Genomic DNA, 17,007 nt, shown 5'->3' with positions numbered 1-17,007 from the left:
AGATTCACTTGCCTCTGCCTCCCAGGTGCTGGGATTAAAGGAGTGCACCACCATGCCCAGCTCTCTCCACTTCTTTTTATAGAGAGTAAGAGGTAGAAAGTTCAATGTCTATGCTGTGTTGCATGTGCAGGATTGTACAATTGGTGCAGGGGACTTAAGTACGGAAGTATTGGTGTGTGGTCAGAAGACTCTCAATACCACTCAGAAGTTCTTTCTAGACTAAGAAAGTCAATGTAATTGTCCCCTAAGACCTGTCATCCAGTATTTTGGTTTGTTACTAAATTCTCTGAAACTATGTTTCCTTATAATAATCTCTAGAGCTTGTTCAAAACTACTACTGCACACATGGATATGCATGCAACAAAAGTCATCACTATAGACTGAACTTATATATTCATACAAAGTCATTTTCTGTTCCTATGTATGCAGGAAGAATATTTTTCCAGCCTCCCTATGTTAAGTTGGCAGTTCTGATCAATAAAACATGAATGGACATAGGTGATAGGAAGGGAAAAGGGGAATAATGGGAAGGAACGTTTAAGTGGAGAGAGGGATATCAGGATAGAACAGAGGAGGGGTGGATGAGGGAAAACTGACACTAAAGATGTTAGAAAAAGCCATATAGAAGCCCACTATTTTATAAACCTACAATTCATACAAAAGAGTTTAATTGGACTCACCATGCATAAGGGTTTATGCTCATTCCAGAAGCCACAGGTTGTCAAATAAAAAGTTCAGTACCAGGTATAAATACCTCCCCTTGAGTTGTTGGTCAACAGCATCCTGAGAGTCCCAAAATAGCATAAGCTATTGCCATTACTCTTGATTGTCCTCTAGAACTTGATGGTTAAGACCCTATTGCTGAAGGCACAACACAGATTGGTCACAGGACATGAAGAAATCAAGTTGGTGCTGACCAGGAAGCTCTCTTCCTCCTGACTAGCTTTCATAGTACCAGAAGGGGCTATGCAGGCTACTGGGAGTAGGCAGTCATCAACAGTCTTACCCAGCTGTGAAATATAGTAATGACCTGCATGGTAAGTTATGCCCATGGGTACAATACTGTCACAAATGTTACAAGGGTAACCAACCACTTTATGATGAGATTTAAAGCTCACCCACAAGAGGAAATACATGTCAAGTACCATAAATCTAGCCAAGCACTTATGGCCGTGGAGCTCACAGGCCCCAGGGGTGAACTTACTACTATTATTCTGCTAAATGGATACAGTATCAAACTGCCCTTTAAATTCATACCTCTCTACCCATAGATTAGTACAGCTCTCAGACTTCATCAGAGAAGTTTCTTTGTGTGGTGGACAGTAGTTAACTAACAAACAGTCAACATGGAGAGAATAAGTGTTAATGGTTAATGGAGTGCCCACCCACAAATAGGACAGCTGTATCACACCCTCCCCTTCCCTCACAAGGTTTAGAGATCTTCACAGAAATGGTGGCAAAAGAGCCAGAGGTCATGGAGGACCCGAGTGAAACAGTGTCTTCTGGGCATGACAGGACCACTGCGCTCATCAACTCACAGCAGCTGTGGTTGCCTGAAAAGGAGTTGCACAAGATCAAGCCAGTCAGCACTCTAGTATGGAGGGGAAAGGAGTTCACGAGCCTCTCCCCTAACTGAGGAGCTGTGGAGAGTTGATTTCCAGGGAGAGTCAGTTTTCTTTAAGGGTGTGGCCCCCTGGTATGTCAATCATGCTCCAGTGATTGGTCCCATACCCTGGAGTATATGGGTAGCACAAATTTGACTTGATGAGTTATTTAAAAGAAATAAAAATATGACAGAACGTTGGGGCAGGTAGGAAGGTGGGGTGGATCTGGGAGGAGTTAGGGATATGAGTGGGGGTGAATATGATCAAAATATATTGTACAGCATTATCAAAAATTAATAAAAATATTAAAAACATGAAGGGGTATGTTATGCCTCACTTCTAAGCTTAACCACTAGCTTCTTTGCACAGTTCTTGGCTCTCTTTTGAAAACACATGATCCACATGTGTAGCAGAAGCATTTGAGAATCACAAGTTACTCACTGGGTAAGAATTGCCAAGATTTGAGCTGAGCTGAAAAAAACAAAACAAACAAACAAAAAAAACAAGTTGCCAGATGCCAAAGTAGCCAAGTAAGGCCCTGGAAGCCAACACTGAAGTTCAGAGTTACGCCTTTAATGATGTACTAGGCTGCAAAGGAAGAGCTAAGGAAAGAAGGAGCCACCTCTCTTCTGTTTCATTGTCTTTCCCATGGCTCAGGCAAGTCAACAATCAGAAGAATCAAGCCAGGGGCTGACAAGATGTCTCAGTAGGTAAAGGTGCTTGCTACAAAAGCCTGGTGTCCAGAGTTCAATGCCCAGAATACATGTGTAAGGGGAAGGAGAGAACTGGCCTCACAAAGTTGTCCTCTGACTTATACATTCATGCTGTGACATGTGCAGCCCCTCCACACATAAACACATACAAAATAATTTTTAAAGTCAGCTTATGGGATCAGCTCATTCCTGAGGGAGCCCTGGGGTCAGGCTACTGTGGTTTTATGAAGCCTGGAGCAATGGGGAAGAGGGGAGAAGGAGACTGGGAGTGGGAACATCCTAAGTCAGTACTGCATCAGAGAGGAGAAAACCCAGGATTTCTCCTTTCGTCTCCCAGTAAAGAGGTTTTAGCATGGGAAGGCATCTGCTGAAGGTCCCTGTAAACAGGCATCCAAAAGGAGGCACCTGATTCAGGACTGCAGCTATATTTGGGAACATGGCAGCCAGGTGGCCAAGTTCCCAAGAGCAGCTTTCAGTGCACTGACTGCCTCTATTATGTGGTACATAGCAGTCTATGTAGCCCTTTAATAAAGGAATAGCTGCTCTCATACTTTGGATTACAGCTAGTGTTCCTTAATGGCAGGTGTTTTAGAACCTGCCTGGCACACAGTCCCTTAGTCTTTTCTTACTAAATGTCTGGAGCCACTTAATTCCTTCTGGAAGTTTCAGAAATCTCTGAGGGCAGTTTTGGGCCTATAAGGGTGAATTAAAAGATTTAAGGTATTCAGCACCATATTGTCCAGTCTCTTCATTTACCCTTCATCTAGACTTACATGTCAAAAATTCAATACCAAGTCACCAAAGCTCCTGCACTCTAGCCCTGGCAATCAGATATCTGCCTAATTCCCCATGCCTATGCCCGACTTGAATAAGATAGACAGAGCTGCGTTCTTTGAAAGCTACAGTTGTCTTGCTCTTGTTCTTTCCTGGCTCTAAACCCTAAGTACTTATTAGTACCTAACTCTCAACAGACACAATTTCATGCTAATTAGAATTCCAAACTATGAGCTTGGCACTACTATAGTGCTGTCCCCTCTGCTTGGAATCATATGCTATTTTGTAGTTGAAGGCAGGTCTCTGCTTAATCCGCAATGATTGCTTATTTCTTGGCTTCGACAACAGACACCATATCCCTGCCTGTCGATGCCCTGCCTACTGTCCACCGATGCATCTCCCCAGTACTAGGTTCTGGTAGTGCTTTCTGTCTCCAGTCTGCTTTTTATGATCTGCCTAGCTGACTGCCTATTTGCCTGGATATTTTGTTGTAGATGGGGAGATATACTGCCTTCTGAATTCCCTCAGATCCCAGCCACTACAGCAGTCACAGTTCTGTGATTCTAGATCATAGCTAGAACACAAAAGTAATCAAAGTTTATTTTAGTATGTGAGAAAGCAACACACAAGTGGTCCAGACCAGGCCACAAAGGCGAAGGCCACCTCCAGTATGTTCATTTGTTTCTTAGCCTATCATTTCTCCTCCCCTTGCCCAAGCCTGGGCTATGCTAGGTTGGTGTCCTTCCTGGAATAGGCAGAGGCTTTCTCAGAATCTATCCTTACCCACAATTCAGTTTGTTACCATTAGACCCATTAGATGCAAAATATGTATAAAGGCATAGCTACCCACGTATTGGGAAGTTTACCAGAAGGAAGGAAAAGGAGGCCTTGGCTGTGCTCCTCAGGGAGTCAGGCGGGCTTCATGGGAGTCAGCTAGAGCCTGCCTAGATTTCCCTTGTTTTCCCAGATCCCTGTCCTTCCTCTTTTCTGGTCAGATTAGATGTTACTCAGTAGCAAGCTCTCTTACTTGCCCTCCTCAATGTTGCTAACCTCGTCATTTTAATCCTAACATTTATTAAATTCACACTTGTTTTCACCACAACACTTTTAGTATCATTTGCTGATGGTCTTCCTAATCAAGGAGATGCGCTCTTTACAGGTCCTAATCATTTCTAATCCTCCACAGTATTTTCAGCCCTACTGATTGGCACTTGCCATTCCGAAGGAGAAAAAATAGATTGTAGCTCAAATTTTCTCTTGAACATCATACAATCAACATTGCAGGGGCTGGAAAGATGGCTTAGTGGTTAATAATATTTGTAGCTCCTGCAGAGGACCCAGATTCAGTTCCCAGCACCAACATGGTAGTTAACAATTGTCCATAACTCCAGTTCCAGGGGATCTGATGGCCTCTTCTGGCCTCTGTAGGCATTGCGTACACATGGCCCAATTGCACATGTGCAGGCAAAACAGTCATACACATAAAATAAAAATAAATGAAATTAAATTTTAAAAACTCATTGTGTTCTTGGAGAATTTCAAACAAAAAGGATGTCTTGAAAGTTGTAAATACTGTTCTTAAAAGACCATGACAGAAAGAAGTGGCCTACCTTGCCTTCAGAGACTTTAGATTGTCCTCCAGTCCACAGGTCAGCTCAGGCTCTGAGATCAGGAGTATATCACTGATAACTGCATCATCTCTCTTATAGGATAGGAAGCATTTGAGTCTTGTTGTGTTATTTGTCTTACAACAATCAGCGAATGCATATTTGTCAATCATTCCTTGGTTGTTGCAAATATACTTGAAGAAATTACTTATCTGTGGAAGGAAATGGCAATTTAAAGGGGACACATATGTGAATGACTTTCTTACCAAGGAAAGCTAAGAAACTCGCTGCGTGGTGCTGAACTTTGAATCCAGTCATGTGTGTGTGTGTGTGTGTGTGTGTGTGTGTGTGAGAGAGAGAGAGAGAGAGAGAGAGAGAGAGAGAGTGTGTTGATGTACATGCAGGTGTGTGTACATGTATTTAGGTCAACGTTGGGGGGGTTCTCAGTCACTCTCCATCTTATTTCTGAGACAATATCTTTCATTGAACCTGCAGCTCACTAATTAAGTTAGACTGGCTGGCCAGCAAGCTCAGGGCATCTGCCTAGTGCTGGGTTATAGAAACATGCTGCTGTGCATGCCATGGGTGCTGTGATCTGAACTCAAGCCCTCATACTTGCGCAGCAAGCCCTTTACCAACTGAGCTATCTCCTCAACACCCAGGCATAAATCCTTTGAGTGAAAATCTTTATGTTTTAAATTTTTTTACATTCATTTATTTATTGTGTATGGGGGAGTATGCCACCGAACTCGCATGGAGGTCAGAAAACAGCTTCAACGAATGGGCTCTTTCTCGCCTTCCAGTATGTGGGTCCTAGATTTCCAAGTCACGTTGTTGGGCTTGACGGCAAGTGCCTTTACTTACTGAGCCATTTTTCTGGCCCCTTTTAGGGTTCTTAATCTAAATTCAGACATGCTGACATGCATAGAATTCATCATTTTCCCTTCTCTTTCTTGTACAATTGCTTTATATTCAAGAAATTGAGATTTTGGCTTTTTTATTTATTCATTTTAATTTTATGTGTATGAGTATTTTGTCTGCATGTATGGAAGTGCACCTGTGCACGCAATGTGGGTAGTGGCCAGAAGATGGCATTGGATTCCCTAAAACTAGAGCTGTGGACAGTCGTTAGCCTCCATGTGGGGGCTAAAAACTGAACCCAGGGCCTCACAAAAGCAACCATTGCTTTTAACCACTGAGCCATCTCTCCAGCCCCAAGATGTTATTTTTTGAATAATGAAACATAATTCAGAATTTTCAGGGCAAGATATTTTTTAATGCCAATTCTCCACCAAAAAGGAACTACTCATTTGCTTTTCTTATTTCCATTTTTAGTTTTGTTTCCATGGGAATATATTTTAAGAATTTAACTTTGAGCCAATGTGTGTTCACTGCCAGCTAGCCAATTGGAAATGTAATGATTCAATGTTTTCAAATACTTTTAGGTGATAATAAATGTGTGGGGTTTGGTGAACCCCAACTGGCTTATGTGTTTCAAACTTGAAGGATAAATGTAGAAAAATTCATCTTTTGAAGTGGAAATAGGAATCACAATAAAATGTGTCTAGCCACTACTTAACCTTCGTTTTAAATGTGAACAGATAACATCTCAGAGTCTACACACGACAGGCAGGCATTAGCCTCAAGAGATGAGGCAAAAAAAAAAAAAAAAAACTTCCACAAAGAAAGGAGAAAAGTTATTCATTTATATGTTTAATTATTTAGGATGAAAATAACTGATTCAAAGAGCATGGTTTTTCAGCAGGGGATGAGGGGGTTCCATGGGTAAAGATACCTGTTGCCAAGTCTGATGTTCTGAGTTCAGTCCGTGGGTCCACATGGTGAAAGGAGAGAACCAACTCCCACAAGTTGTCCTTTGACCTTTGTGAGTGTGTCATTCAAAACTAAAAGCACAAATTCCCTAGGGGAATTCTTATTTTCATGAAATTTGCTAATCACGAGGCAAAGTTTTACAATGAAGCAATTATAATTCCCATTATTTTCTACTGACTAAAAAAAGAATACATGATATTTGTTTCTTTTTTCATATTCTCAAAGAAACTTTTTAAAACTTAGTACCTCAACTTCCCAAAGTTCTCTGTAGGAGTGTGTCAGATAATATTCTGGTGACGCAGGGAGAGGGGTCAACATAGATCAGCACATTGGTATCCATGGTAACAATTTATTCTTGCATGTTTAGCCCTCAGAGACTGGTCTCCAGAGATAAACTGATTAAATAGAGGTTTACAAGCCTACAAAAATTATAATTGAGGTTTGATTCATATAAATATGCTTGCCTTACAGTGTCCTACAGAATTATTCAGTTAGTCCCCTGCATAATGACATCTTTTGTTTATAATATAACTTGGAAAGGAGAATACAGCAATGTACAATTCACCTACCAATTGATGAGTACATTCTGAAGGTAACTCATGTGGTTTGAGATGCTTACACCTTTCTGAAAGGTCTAGTATCTCTTTAACTACAGTTTTCACTTCTTCATAAGTTGCTTTCTGAAGAAACTGAGCAACCATAATGCTGGTGCTGAAACATAAATTTGTATGTTGAATTTTAATTCCCTTCTTCCCTTGTTATCATTGCTGCCCTATTCATCCCAAAATGATTTATTTTCAAATTCCAAACAAAAGAATACTGATTACAAAACTCACGTGTCTCTTAAGCGCTCCTCTGGATGATTCTGGCTATTCATATGCTGCATAGCTGGAAAAAAAAAGTTTTATTTGCTGCTGTGATCTGGATGTTTGCATCTCCCTGACATTCATATATTTAAACCCTAACCTACCAGGCATTAAAAAGTGAGAACTTGTATTAGTCAAAAGGTGGAGCCCTCATCAGTGGAGTTAGTGCCCTTCTAAAAGAGGCCCACAAGAACTCATTTATCCCTTCTACCATACAAAAAACAGCAAGATAACATTTATGGACCAGAAAATAGATTCTTACAAGGCACCAAATATGAGAACTCTCACCAGATACCAAGTCTGCTGATATCTTGATCTTGGACTTTCAGCCTCCAGTCCTATGAGAAATAAACTTCTTATGCACATAATCTTCCCACCTTATGGTATTTTGGTACAGTAGCTTAAATGGACTAAGACATTTGCAAAAGAGGAAATTTCCCAGACCAACATCCCCCTTTAAACTCTGCAGTCTATGTTTATGCATTCACGACTTTTTAAGTTTACTTCCATTTGCCCTAATAATAGGAGCTATTCATATAGAATATGACTTCTCTTGAATTTAATATATGAATGATTTTTAAAAATATTTGAACATGTGTGCAGCTGAAATCTATCATTGGTTTACAAGTAAACTGCATGCAGTTGTGTTTAAAGTTCTGAATTAACGACTGGGGAGATGGTTCAGTTGGTAAAGCGCTTGGATCGAGTTCAGTCCTCAGAACCCACTTTTTAAAAAAGCCAGGCATGGTGATGCAAGCTAGTGCTGGGGAGGTAGAGACAAGCAAATCTTTGGGCTTACTGACCAGCTAGCCTAGTCTAATTTGGTGAGCTCCAGGCCAGTGAGAAACTCTGTCTCAAAAACCAAGGTGGGCGGCATCTAAGCCACACACCCGAGGTTGTCCTTTGGACTCCGCATGCACACACACATATCATCACGGAGAGAGAGAGAGAGAGAGAGAGAGAGAGAGAGAGAGAGAGAATGTTTTGAATTAGTTAAACTTGGTTACTTAACTTTTACTCTTTCATTAAAAGCTATTAGCACAATCAAAAGTAAATGTTAGCACTGGGAATAAAATCCCAAACACTGACACTCTGCCTGGCTTGCTGGTCACCTCCTCTTCATCTACACACTCACCACATTCACATGCAGGTGTTCTCCATGAAAGCAGTATCTTCCTTCCTATACTAACAGCTTCTAAAAATCTTAAAGGCGCTCCATTAAATAAGTAAACTATCATTAACAATTACTATTGATAAGCAAAATAAGGGTTTTAGAGACAGCTCTTCAGAGTTCAGTTTCTATTTATGAAAAATAGAGGGGAAAAAAACCCATTTGGATTTATTACAAAATGAAATTTTACTACATTGGGAGGGTATTAAACTTAAATGAGGGCCTGCAGAGACAGCTCAGTTGGTAAAGTGCATGTTGTACAAGCTTTGAAACCCAAATTTGGATCCCAAGCACCTCTTAAAAAATACAGCTCATCTGTTACTCCAGTGATGGGAGACAGGCATAGAAGGATGCTGAAGCTTGCTGGCCAGCCAGTCTAACCAATCAGTGACCTCAAGTTTCAGTGAAAGACTGAAAAAATTAAGATGGTTCAATGGGGGATCACAAAAAATTGAAGTGAAGAAGCAATTGCAAAAGACACCCAATGTCAACCTCCAGACTACACACGCATGCACATGCACCCACACACATGCGTCTGTAGAGGTACACCTGCACACAGGATTAAATAAAGACATTCAATGGAGTCTTGAGCACAGTGCATGATAATGAAGGGCACTATGAATAATGCAGCTTGTATGACTGTTCCTGCAGGCATTCACACTCTTGCTCTATCTGAAGTCACTTAACCAATTTCAGACACCGGCTTGAATGTAGCATTCTTTCATCTAAAGTGGAAACAAGAAGGAAGGGTAACGTGAGATATGCCTGGATGAGAGGTCTCAATGTTAACTCTGTGCTCATTCTACACATGCCATTCTCCCAATGTTCAATGACTCTTTTTTGACAGTGATGACAGCTGAGAAAGATAAGCCTTTCCACAGTCATTATGCATGCTCACCATACGCTTACACATGGGATTCACAGACTGTAGCCAGGATTTCCTACCTGCATGGAGCAAGCTTGTCTGAAGAGTCTGACATTTAATGTAGCTGAAGAAAACAAGAAGAGACAGAGACTTAACAGTCTTCATTGTTTCAGATAGATTTTTATGGAAGTTCCCCCACTTGAGAGAAATGAAGTCTTCACTTATATTCTTTTCAAGCAATTATGATTAACAATTAACTTTCCTGGTGAATATTTTTTCTAAGGCTAAATGGATCCTTATAAAAATGAGAAAATTAATGACAAGGAAGAAATTCTGGTGTTCATTAACGAATACCGGATTTTAAGACAAATAATTCAGATCCCATTATTTATTCAAGATTACAACACAAGGGCCTTGCAATAAAAATTGATAAACACGTCTGGTAAATACTAGTCTACAATATCGCATTTCATAGAAAAGCTTGTTGACATGTGCAAAGTTCTAAAGTGGCAAAGCAGAAGGTAAACATGTACTACCCCGGGTCAGACAAATGGTCAGGACTCAGGTGTCAATAGGCACATTTCCAAGTCCCTGGAGAGAGGAGGAGGGGTAGGCACAGGACTGGAGGCAAATGCAAAAGAATGGCACCTACCGCCAAGTGCTGACTGTCCATCTGACTGTCATATGGCTGGCAAGCACACAACACTGTCATTGCCAGAGCAGGATCTGAGACGCGGGCTCTTTTCATTTGCCCATGGACCCAGATAAAACTTCGGGTCTATCTTCGAGTCCACACCACACAAGCTGGCATTCACACTGCCTGGTGTTCCTCAGCTTTGCCTGCTGTGCTATTCATCAAGTTCTTGGAACTAGAGCAGAAAATAGGTCATTGATGACTAAAGAGAAGGGGTAGATCCACGTGAAATGAAGAATGTTGGAAATAGGAGATCACTGGTTACTATGTACCATTCCTACCCTCAGTTATCTGACTTACAAATGACACACTTTGGTCCAGAATATTGGTAAGGTTTACAGTCCGTTACTTGATTCTGCTCCCGAATGGTCTCATTTCTGGCTTCCTAAACAAGAAGTGCATGTACTTGTATGTGTATATATACAGGTCGCAAATTTTATATTTATATATATAACCAATTTACATATATGTAAAACATTATATATATATCTGTATCCTAAAATAACCCTAAATTCATTATCATTTAGATTTGGGACATATCAGTTTAAGAATATGAGTGACCTGGTGAAACAGAAAGCTAGGGTTAACATGAAGAAGGCTGCTTTTGGCCAGTTACCACTAGCCTTTTGGGGTCCTCTAAATAGTCCTATAGTGCTCAGTATCTCTTTTTAATTTGTTTGATTGGTTGGTTGGTTTTGGTTTTGGAGACAAGTTCTCACTATTTAGCTCAGGCTGTCCTAAAAAATGTGATCCTCCTGCCTCAACCTTCCAAGTGCTGGGATTATAGGTATGCAACACCACACCAGGCTCACCATAGCTTTTGCGATGCATTCTTGGAGCTGTTTCCTCCTAACCCTACTCTATACCTCTTGGAATTATCAGATATGGATCTGATACACTAGCTCCAATGGCATGGATGAATGCTGCCTGACTACCTCCCACCGAAGACATTGCTAACTGCTCACTATGCTCTAACCCTGAGCCAAGCTCAGCCTTAGTGTTACTCATAGCACAGCCACTATCAGTAGATTGGAGTTGGCACTGGAAAAAACTGGTATGTGTTGTTAAACCAATTCTTTCTTTAAAAAACTATCCAGTTGGGGAGATGGCTCGGTGGTTAAGAGCACTTACTGCTCTTCCTTGGGATCAGGGTACAATATCCAGCACCCACATGGCAGTTAACATTCTCTGTGGTCCTTAGCTCCAATTCCAGGGAATCTGACACCCTCTTCTGGCCTGCCTGGATACACACACAGACACACACACACACACACACACACACACACAAACACACACTATACTTATATACACACAGATAAAACACTCATACATTTTTAAAAAATAACCCAAAGTTATGTCTCCAGGAAAGCTAACTATGGTGCCCTTGATGCCCCAGTCCCTCCCCCAGGGGCAAGAGCAGGATGTGGAAGCACTCTTCCCAGATAGGGATTCTCATGGTTCTGAACTCCAGAGAATGAGGCAGGTTCAGCTGGTGTGCAAAAGATACTGGCAAGAAAATGAATCATAATTGCTTAATTTTGTGTGTATGTGTGTGTTCGTGTGTGTGTACAGGAGCACATGTGTATGCATATACAGGTGCATATGGGTGTACATGCGTGTGGAAGCTGGAGGTCAACCTCAGGTGTTGTTCTTTGGAATATGTCTACTTGTTCTTTAAGACAGGGTCTCTCATTGGCCTGGATATCACCAACTATGCTAGGCTGGCTGGCCCCAGAGCCCCAGGGATCTACCTGTCTCTGTCCCACTTTCCCAGTGTTGGGATTACAAGTGTATGTCGCCATGCCTGGTCAGGCATGGTGGTGCACACCTTTAATCCCAGTACTCGGGAGGCAGAGGCAGGCAGATCTCTGTGAGTTCAAGGCCAGCCTGGTCTACATATTGAGTTCCAGGCCAGCTGGGGCTACAGGAAGACCCTGTCTCAAAAAGAGCCCCCAAATTTTTTTTAATAATGATTTTTAAAAAGGTTGGTAAGCCATGCCTGGAATTTTACACTGTGCTGGGGATCAAGCTCTGGTCTTCATGATTGTGCAGCAAGCGCTTTATCAATTATACTATCTCCCCAGCCCTATGATTAATTCTTTGATCAGGTTGACAGAGGACATCAGTCTGAGAAATAGCTTTATACTCTTGTTTTATTGCTTGTTGTAGTGACATGATTTCAGTAAAGGCTACAGAAGAGCCCTTCTACTTCATTCTTCTTAGGAGATGAAATTCACCACAGCAAGGCAGTACTGGCTGAAAAGAAAAAATATCATTTTATTCATCAAAAGAATCTAAAATGTTTTAAATCAGTCATATATTTTGTGAAATGGGACTAGTGGCAGCTATGAACTGCATATGGAATTGCAAATCTGCCCCTTGCTGATGTCCAGGCTAAAGAGAAGTCTCAAAAAACCCTCAACTGTAAAGCTATTCCCGTTCTGCAAATGAGTCTTCCCACCAAAAGAGGCTCTTATCAGATGAATGCTTCTAAGCTCTTCAGGAGACATTCTGTCCCTATCCTACCCCGTGACTCTATTTCTACATACAAACATACCTAAACTCTCTTGTCACTTGACCTACGTGGCTGCTACTGATTCCCACCAGTGAGCTAGCTGCCTCTCATTGACTATAATAAAGCTCAATCTAGATTGTCAAGGTTGGTTGCTCATCTTTTCTACCTATGACTTATTCCTAATATTTTGGTGCTGAAAACCAGAAGGATCTTCTGAACAAATCCTCTCTCTTAAACCCCTTCTCCTCTCCCTCTTTCCTTCCCCCCATTAGACTTTGATCGTCCCCAAGCCTATTTAAGCTAAATAGCACCAGTGCGTGACCTGGAGACCTCATCCCACCTGGGGCCACAGTTTCTCCCAGCCTCATTGCCACATAGGAGGAGAAGGCCTTTGTCCTGAAGGTCATGTGGACTGCTTCAAGGAATCTAAAGCTTCTTGTATCCTTTCCCTCTCTCCCACCACCCTTTGAGAGAAAGAGAGAGAGAGAGAGAGAGAGAGAAAGACTCTTTACCATTTGCTGCAAGCCGCATCCTGCACTTTTTTCAAACCAGATGATAAAAGATAGCCCAGTGGCCTCAGGAAAAAAAAAATCTCTCAAAGCCTGGGCCTTACCTAACTAAAACCTAAATGCTTGATCCGCTTGTGCACCCAAATTTGGCCTAAATATTAACTCAATAACAGAAATATTTTACCTGAATTCAGAATTTTCAATAATCACCATTTTACAGACTTAGATAGCCTTTATACAGACTCAAAATACACCTACAACAGTCTCCATTCTAACTTTCTGATATGGAGAGAAAAGAGTTCCTCACCCAGAAGGAAACCCCCACAGTCAGTGGCCAGTTTATTCATGACCTGTTGAAAGCTGCCCAATTACCAACAAGGGCAGTGATTATTCACTATAGAGGGCATCAAAAGAATGGAAAATATATCTCCACAGCCAATAATGAGACCAACCACCTGGCTAAGGGAACACGCAGAGCTACCAGGTTCCCCAGCATCTGTTCAACCTCGCCCCTGCAAGGACCACAGTCACAAAACCTTCTCTCATGTCCACTATTCCTTCCTACCTTCACTCCCTTTTCCACCTAGATAATACTTCCCTCTTCTCCTTTCTAAACACACAATTCCAGCTGACCCCACAGGACAAACAATTCTTGTGGGAACTCACTGTCTCCTGCCAGGTCTCTCAGGAGATTCAACCCCAATGCTACCGCCAGCCCCCACCCACCCTATTCATTAGGCTAGAGAGCACCTTCCAGGCACCGAATGGCAAATCGATTTCACCCACATAACCCCCCTAAAAAGGCATAAACTTCTCTTTGTTCTTGTAGATGCCTTCACTGGCTGGGTTCAAGCATGCCCCATAACCAGTAAGAGGACATCCAGATTCTTCCCTTCTCATCCAAGATATTATTCCCTGTTTCGACTTACCCACCTCCCTACAGTCCAACAATAGTCTGAAGTTTGTCTCTAATGCCAACTTAACTTTCTGAGACAGAATCTTACTCTATCATCCTGGCTGCCCTGAAACTCACTGAGTATACCAGGATGGCCTCAAACTTGTATCAATCTAAGGCCGGGCATGGTGGTTTGCACCTTTAATCCCAGCACTCAGGAGGCAAAGGCAGGCAGATGTTTGTGAGTTCAAGGCCACACTGGTCTACACAGCAAGTTCCAGGCCAGCTGGGCTACAGGGAGACCCTGTCTCAAATAGACCAAAAATAATAATAATAATAATAATAATAACTTGTATCAATCCTACTACCTCAGCCTCCCAAACGCTGGGATTACAGGTATGTCCCACCATGCCTCATTTACCTACCTACTTTGTACCAACATTCAGAGATTCCATTGTCTATTTTTTTCTCACTCAAAAAAATAAAGGCAGAGAAGTAGATGCCTTTGGGGGGTTCAGAAACTGAACACTCCTGTCCCAACACAGCACTGCTACCCAACATATGGTGACTGGCATCTGAAGAAGCACGAGAGGACCTATACCAGGCTCTGTGAGCTCCAAGGTGCAGAGGATTAGTCAGAAACAGGTATTTGGAGTGCAAGAAGAAAAAGAGCCAGGGAAGCTAAGTAGTCACGTGGAGCTTTTGACATTTGAGTGACAGAGAAAGGATTACCTCTGGTGTTTTAACTTTGTTTCTCAAGCAGCTTGACTTTAGTTATCCATTTTTGAACGCTTAGAGAAAAAACAGAAATAAAAACATAGAAAAATATTGCTAATATTTAAATGTAAGGAAGCATGTTATTCCAAACTTTGAATGAAACTATAAATCACTTCTGTAATGTGTATATAGAGGTCATTGGTTTCTCAAGTAAACTTCAGACACACTGAAGTCTTTTTATGCACTAAAAAAAAAATCTATCCCCCCCTTTTACATAATCCTTAAGGACACACTCAGGTAAATGCTAGACAGTGATTAATGTCTTCTAGTTAACGTAACTATATTTTAACAAACTAATAATTTTTATCCTAATATTTCCATAGACTAAAAAGTCACTCAGAAAAGTAGAGGACTCCCAAGCCAAATGAAAGACACGTGTGTCTGTGAGTCTGCATGGGGTTCATGAGCGTGTACCAGCTGTGAAAGACTTACATGCTGCTGGGAAAGAAATAATGAGGAAGGAAATTGGAGAACGCTCGTCAAGCCCTCCACAGAGCCATCCATTGGGGATGACAGTCACAGGTAATGGATCATACCACAGCAAATTGCAACAGACTCTACAGCCACTGTCTCTGCTCCGTTACCTTCCATTCCCTTATATACTGTCACCTGAGTGATCTTGGGAAGGTCCAGGGAGATGGAACAGCCACCACTAAACCCTTCCCTTCCTTATACCCTTCCTGCTCTCCTCCCTTTGCAGCTGACTATGATTTCCTTGACAAGTCACCTTGACCCCATTTTATTAAAATGATCAATGATTCAGGATAGAGAAGTAAGGTATAATTTGAACGTAGTTATCACCATCCTTATCTACAGATGATGAACTTCAATTTCATTTAAATTACATGGCCAAGGCTATAAGGTTTAGAACCCAGATTTGTCCAACAGCTTTCTTATAAAATGTTATCACAGCAGAGACTGTCCAAAGCTTCTATCAGGAATATTTAACTTTGTGGCAATTGTGCTCTCAAACAGGGGACTCTTGAACTCAGCAGAGAGGAGCAGGTCCTAAAGGGACTTGTATTGTATTGTATTGTATTGTATTGTATTGTATTGTATTGTATTATCGTATTTGTTGTGTTGTGCTATATTGTATTGTGTTGTATATTACCAGGAACACCAGCTGAATCTCAATGAAAAACAATGCAACTACCTCTTTACTTAAACAGGCTTCAGGCTCCTGGGCTTCACAGCACTTCTCCCCTGCAGCCGTAAAACTTGTGAACAAAGACAGAAGCTCCTCATCTGTCAGTTCAGGCTTCCACCTCACTAAGTCGACAAGAAACCTATGCTCAAAGACACCCAACAGAATCAGTTAATGATTCTCCAGAATGTTTGTTACAGAACCACATCTTGGGTTTTAAATTGAGTGTGTATAAAAAGTTTACATATTCCATTTTTGCAATGGTCTTCTGAAACTTTCTGTGAAAGTCAGATGAGTTTTTGAGGGCTATATAATCACAGACCAAAATAGTCCGTATTATTCACAACATTGTAGAAATTATTAGATCTTTCTAGGAAATTCATGTACAATATCAATCCCCCTTCATCAGTAGCCAAATACTATACTTGGTACAAAGTGTCTAAATCCAAAACATAGGCTTTTTCTTGGCAATTAAAGCATTACTTGAGAGAATGAAAGTAAAATTCCCACCCCTTTTGGGTCTCTCCTATTTTGACATATTGAGACTCTCAAGACAAATATCTTTATAATCTGGGCCAGAGAGATGACTCAGAGGGTAAAGCCACCTGCCACCAAGCCTGAGGATCTGAGTTCAATCTCTGAGACCCATATGAGGGAAGAAAAGAACTGACTCCCACAAGTTGTCCTCTGACCTCCAAATGCACACCAGGGCACACCTGCATGCCCCCAAATAAATGTAACAATGTAAAAAATTTTTCCATTTTAAAATTTTATATGTGTGTTTTTATGTGTGTACCACATGCATGCAGTGTCCAAGAAGGTCAGAAGAGGGCATCAGATGAAGGCTGTGGTGGTATGCACCTTTAATCCCAGTCCTTGGGAAGCAGAGGCAAGCAGATCTCTAAGATCGAGGCCAACCTGGTCCACATAGTGACTTCCAGGCAAGCTGGGACTAGGGAGACCCTGTCAAAAAACAAAAACAAAAATACAAAATAACAAAACAAACCAAAAAGAAGGAGGATGAGGGGGGAGGAGGAGGA

The 17,007-nt window shown here is 41.5% G+C and overlaps 1 protein-coding gene and 1 long non-coding RNA gene across 16 annotated transcripts in view; both read right to left on the bottom strand.

Annotated features, from left to right (window-relative positions):
* Afm (afamin) overlaps positions 1–17,007 on the bottom strand; it is a 74,095-nt gene that overhangs the window by 36,254 nt on the left and 20,834 nt on the right. For 4 of the 15 annotated variants that reach the window (XM_029568506.1, XM_029568511.1, XM_029568514.1 and 1 more), the window contains exons 1-5: positions 9,514–9,606; positions 8,533–9,293; positions 7,368–7,419; positions 7,101–7,242; positions 4,702–4,910 (exon numbers count right to left, since the gene is read on the bottom strand). The exons of 1 other annotated variant lie outside the window; for it this stretch is intronic. In XM_029568506.1, the coding sequence (XP_029424366.1) occupies positions 4,702–4,910; positions 7,101–7,242; positions 7,368–7,419; positions 8,533–8,635 (506 nt within the window). In that variant the 5' untranslated portion in view covers positions 8,636–9,293; positions 9,514–9,606. 10 more of the 15 variants (XM_029568509.1, XM_029568508.1, XM_029568510.1 and 7 more) reach the window with 10 other exon arrangements.
* LOC115072111 lies at positions 12,263–16,114 on the bottom strand. The gene is made up of 3 exons (XR_003851170.1): positions 15,977–16,114; positions 14,779–14,837; positions 12,263–12,383 (listed from the first exon to the last, which is right to left on the bottom strand). It is a non-coding gene; the product is annotated as an uncharacterized LOC115072111 (long non-coding RNA).

Source organism: Nannospalax galili, unplaced genomic scaffold (genome assembly GCF_000622305.1).
Source record: "Nannospalax galili isolate Female #2095 unplaced genomic scaffold, S.galili_v1.0 scaffold800, whole genome shotgun sequence".
Taxonomy (NCBI): domain Eukaryota; kingdom Metazoa; phylum Chordata; class Mammalia; order Rodentia; family Spalacidae; genus Nannospalax; species Nannospalax galili.
Note: the sequence above shows the minus strand (reverse complement) of the source record. Positions and strands in the feature narration are given on the sequence as shown.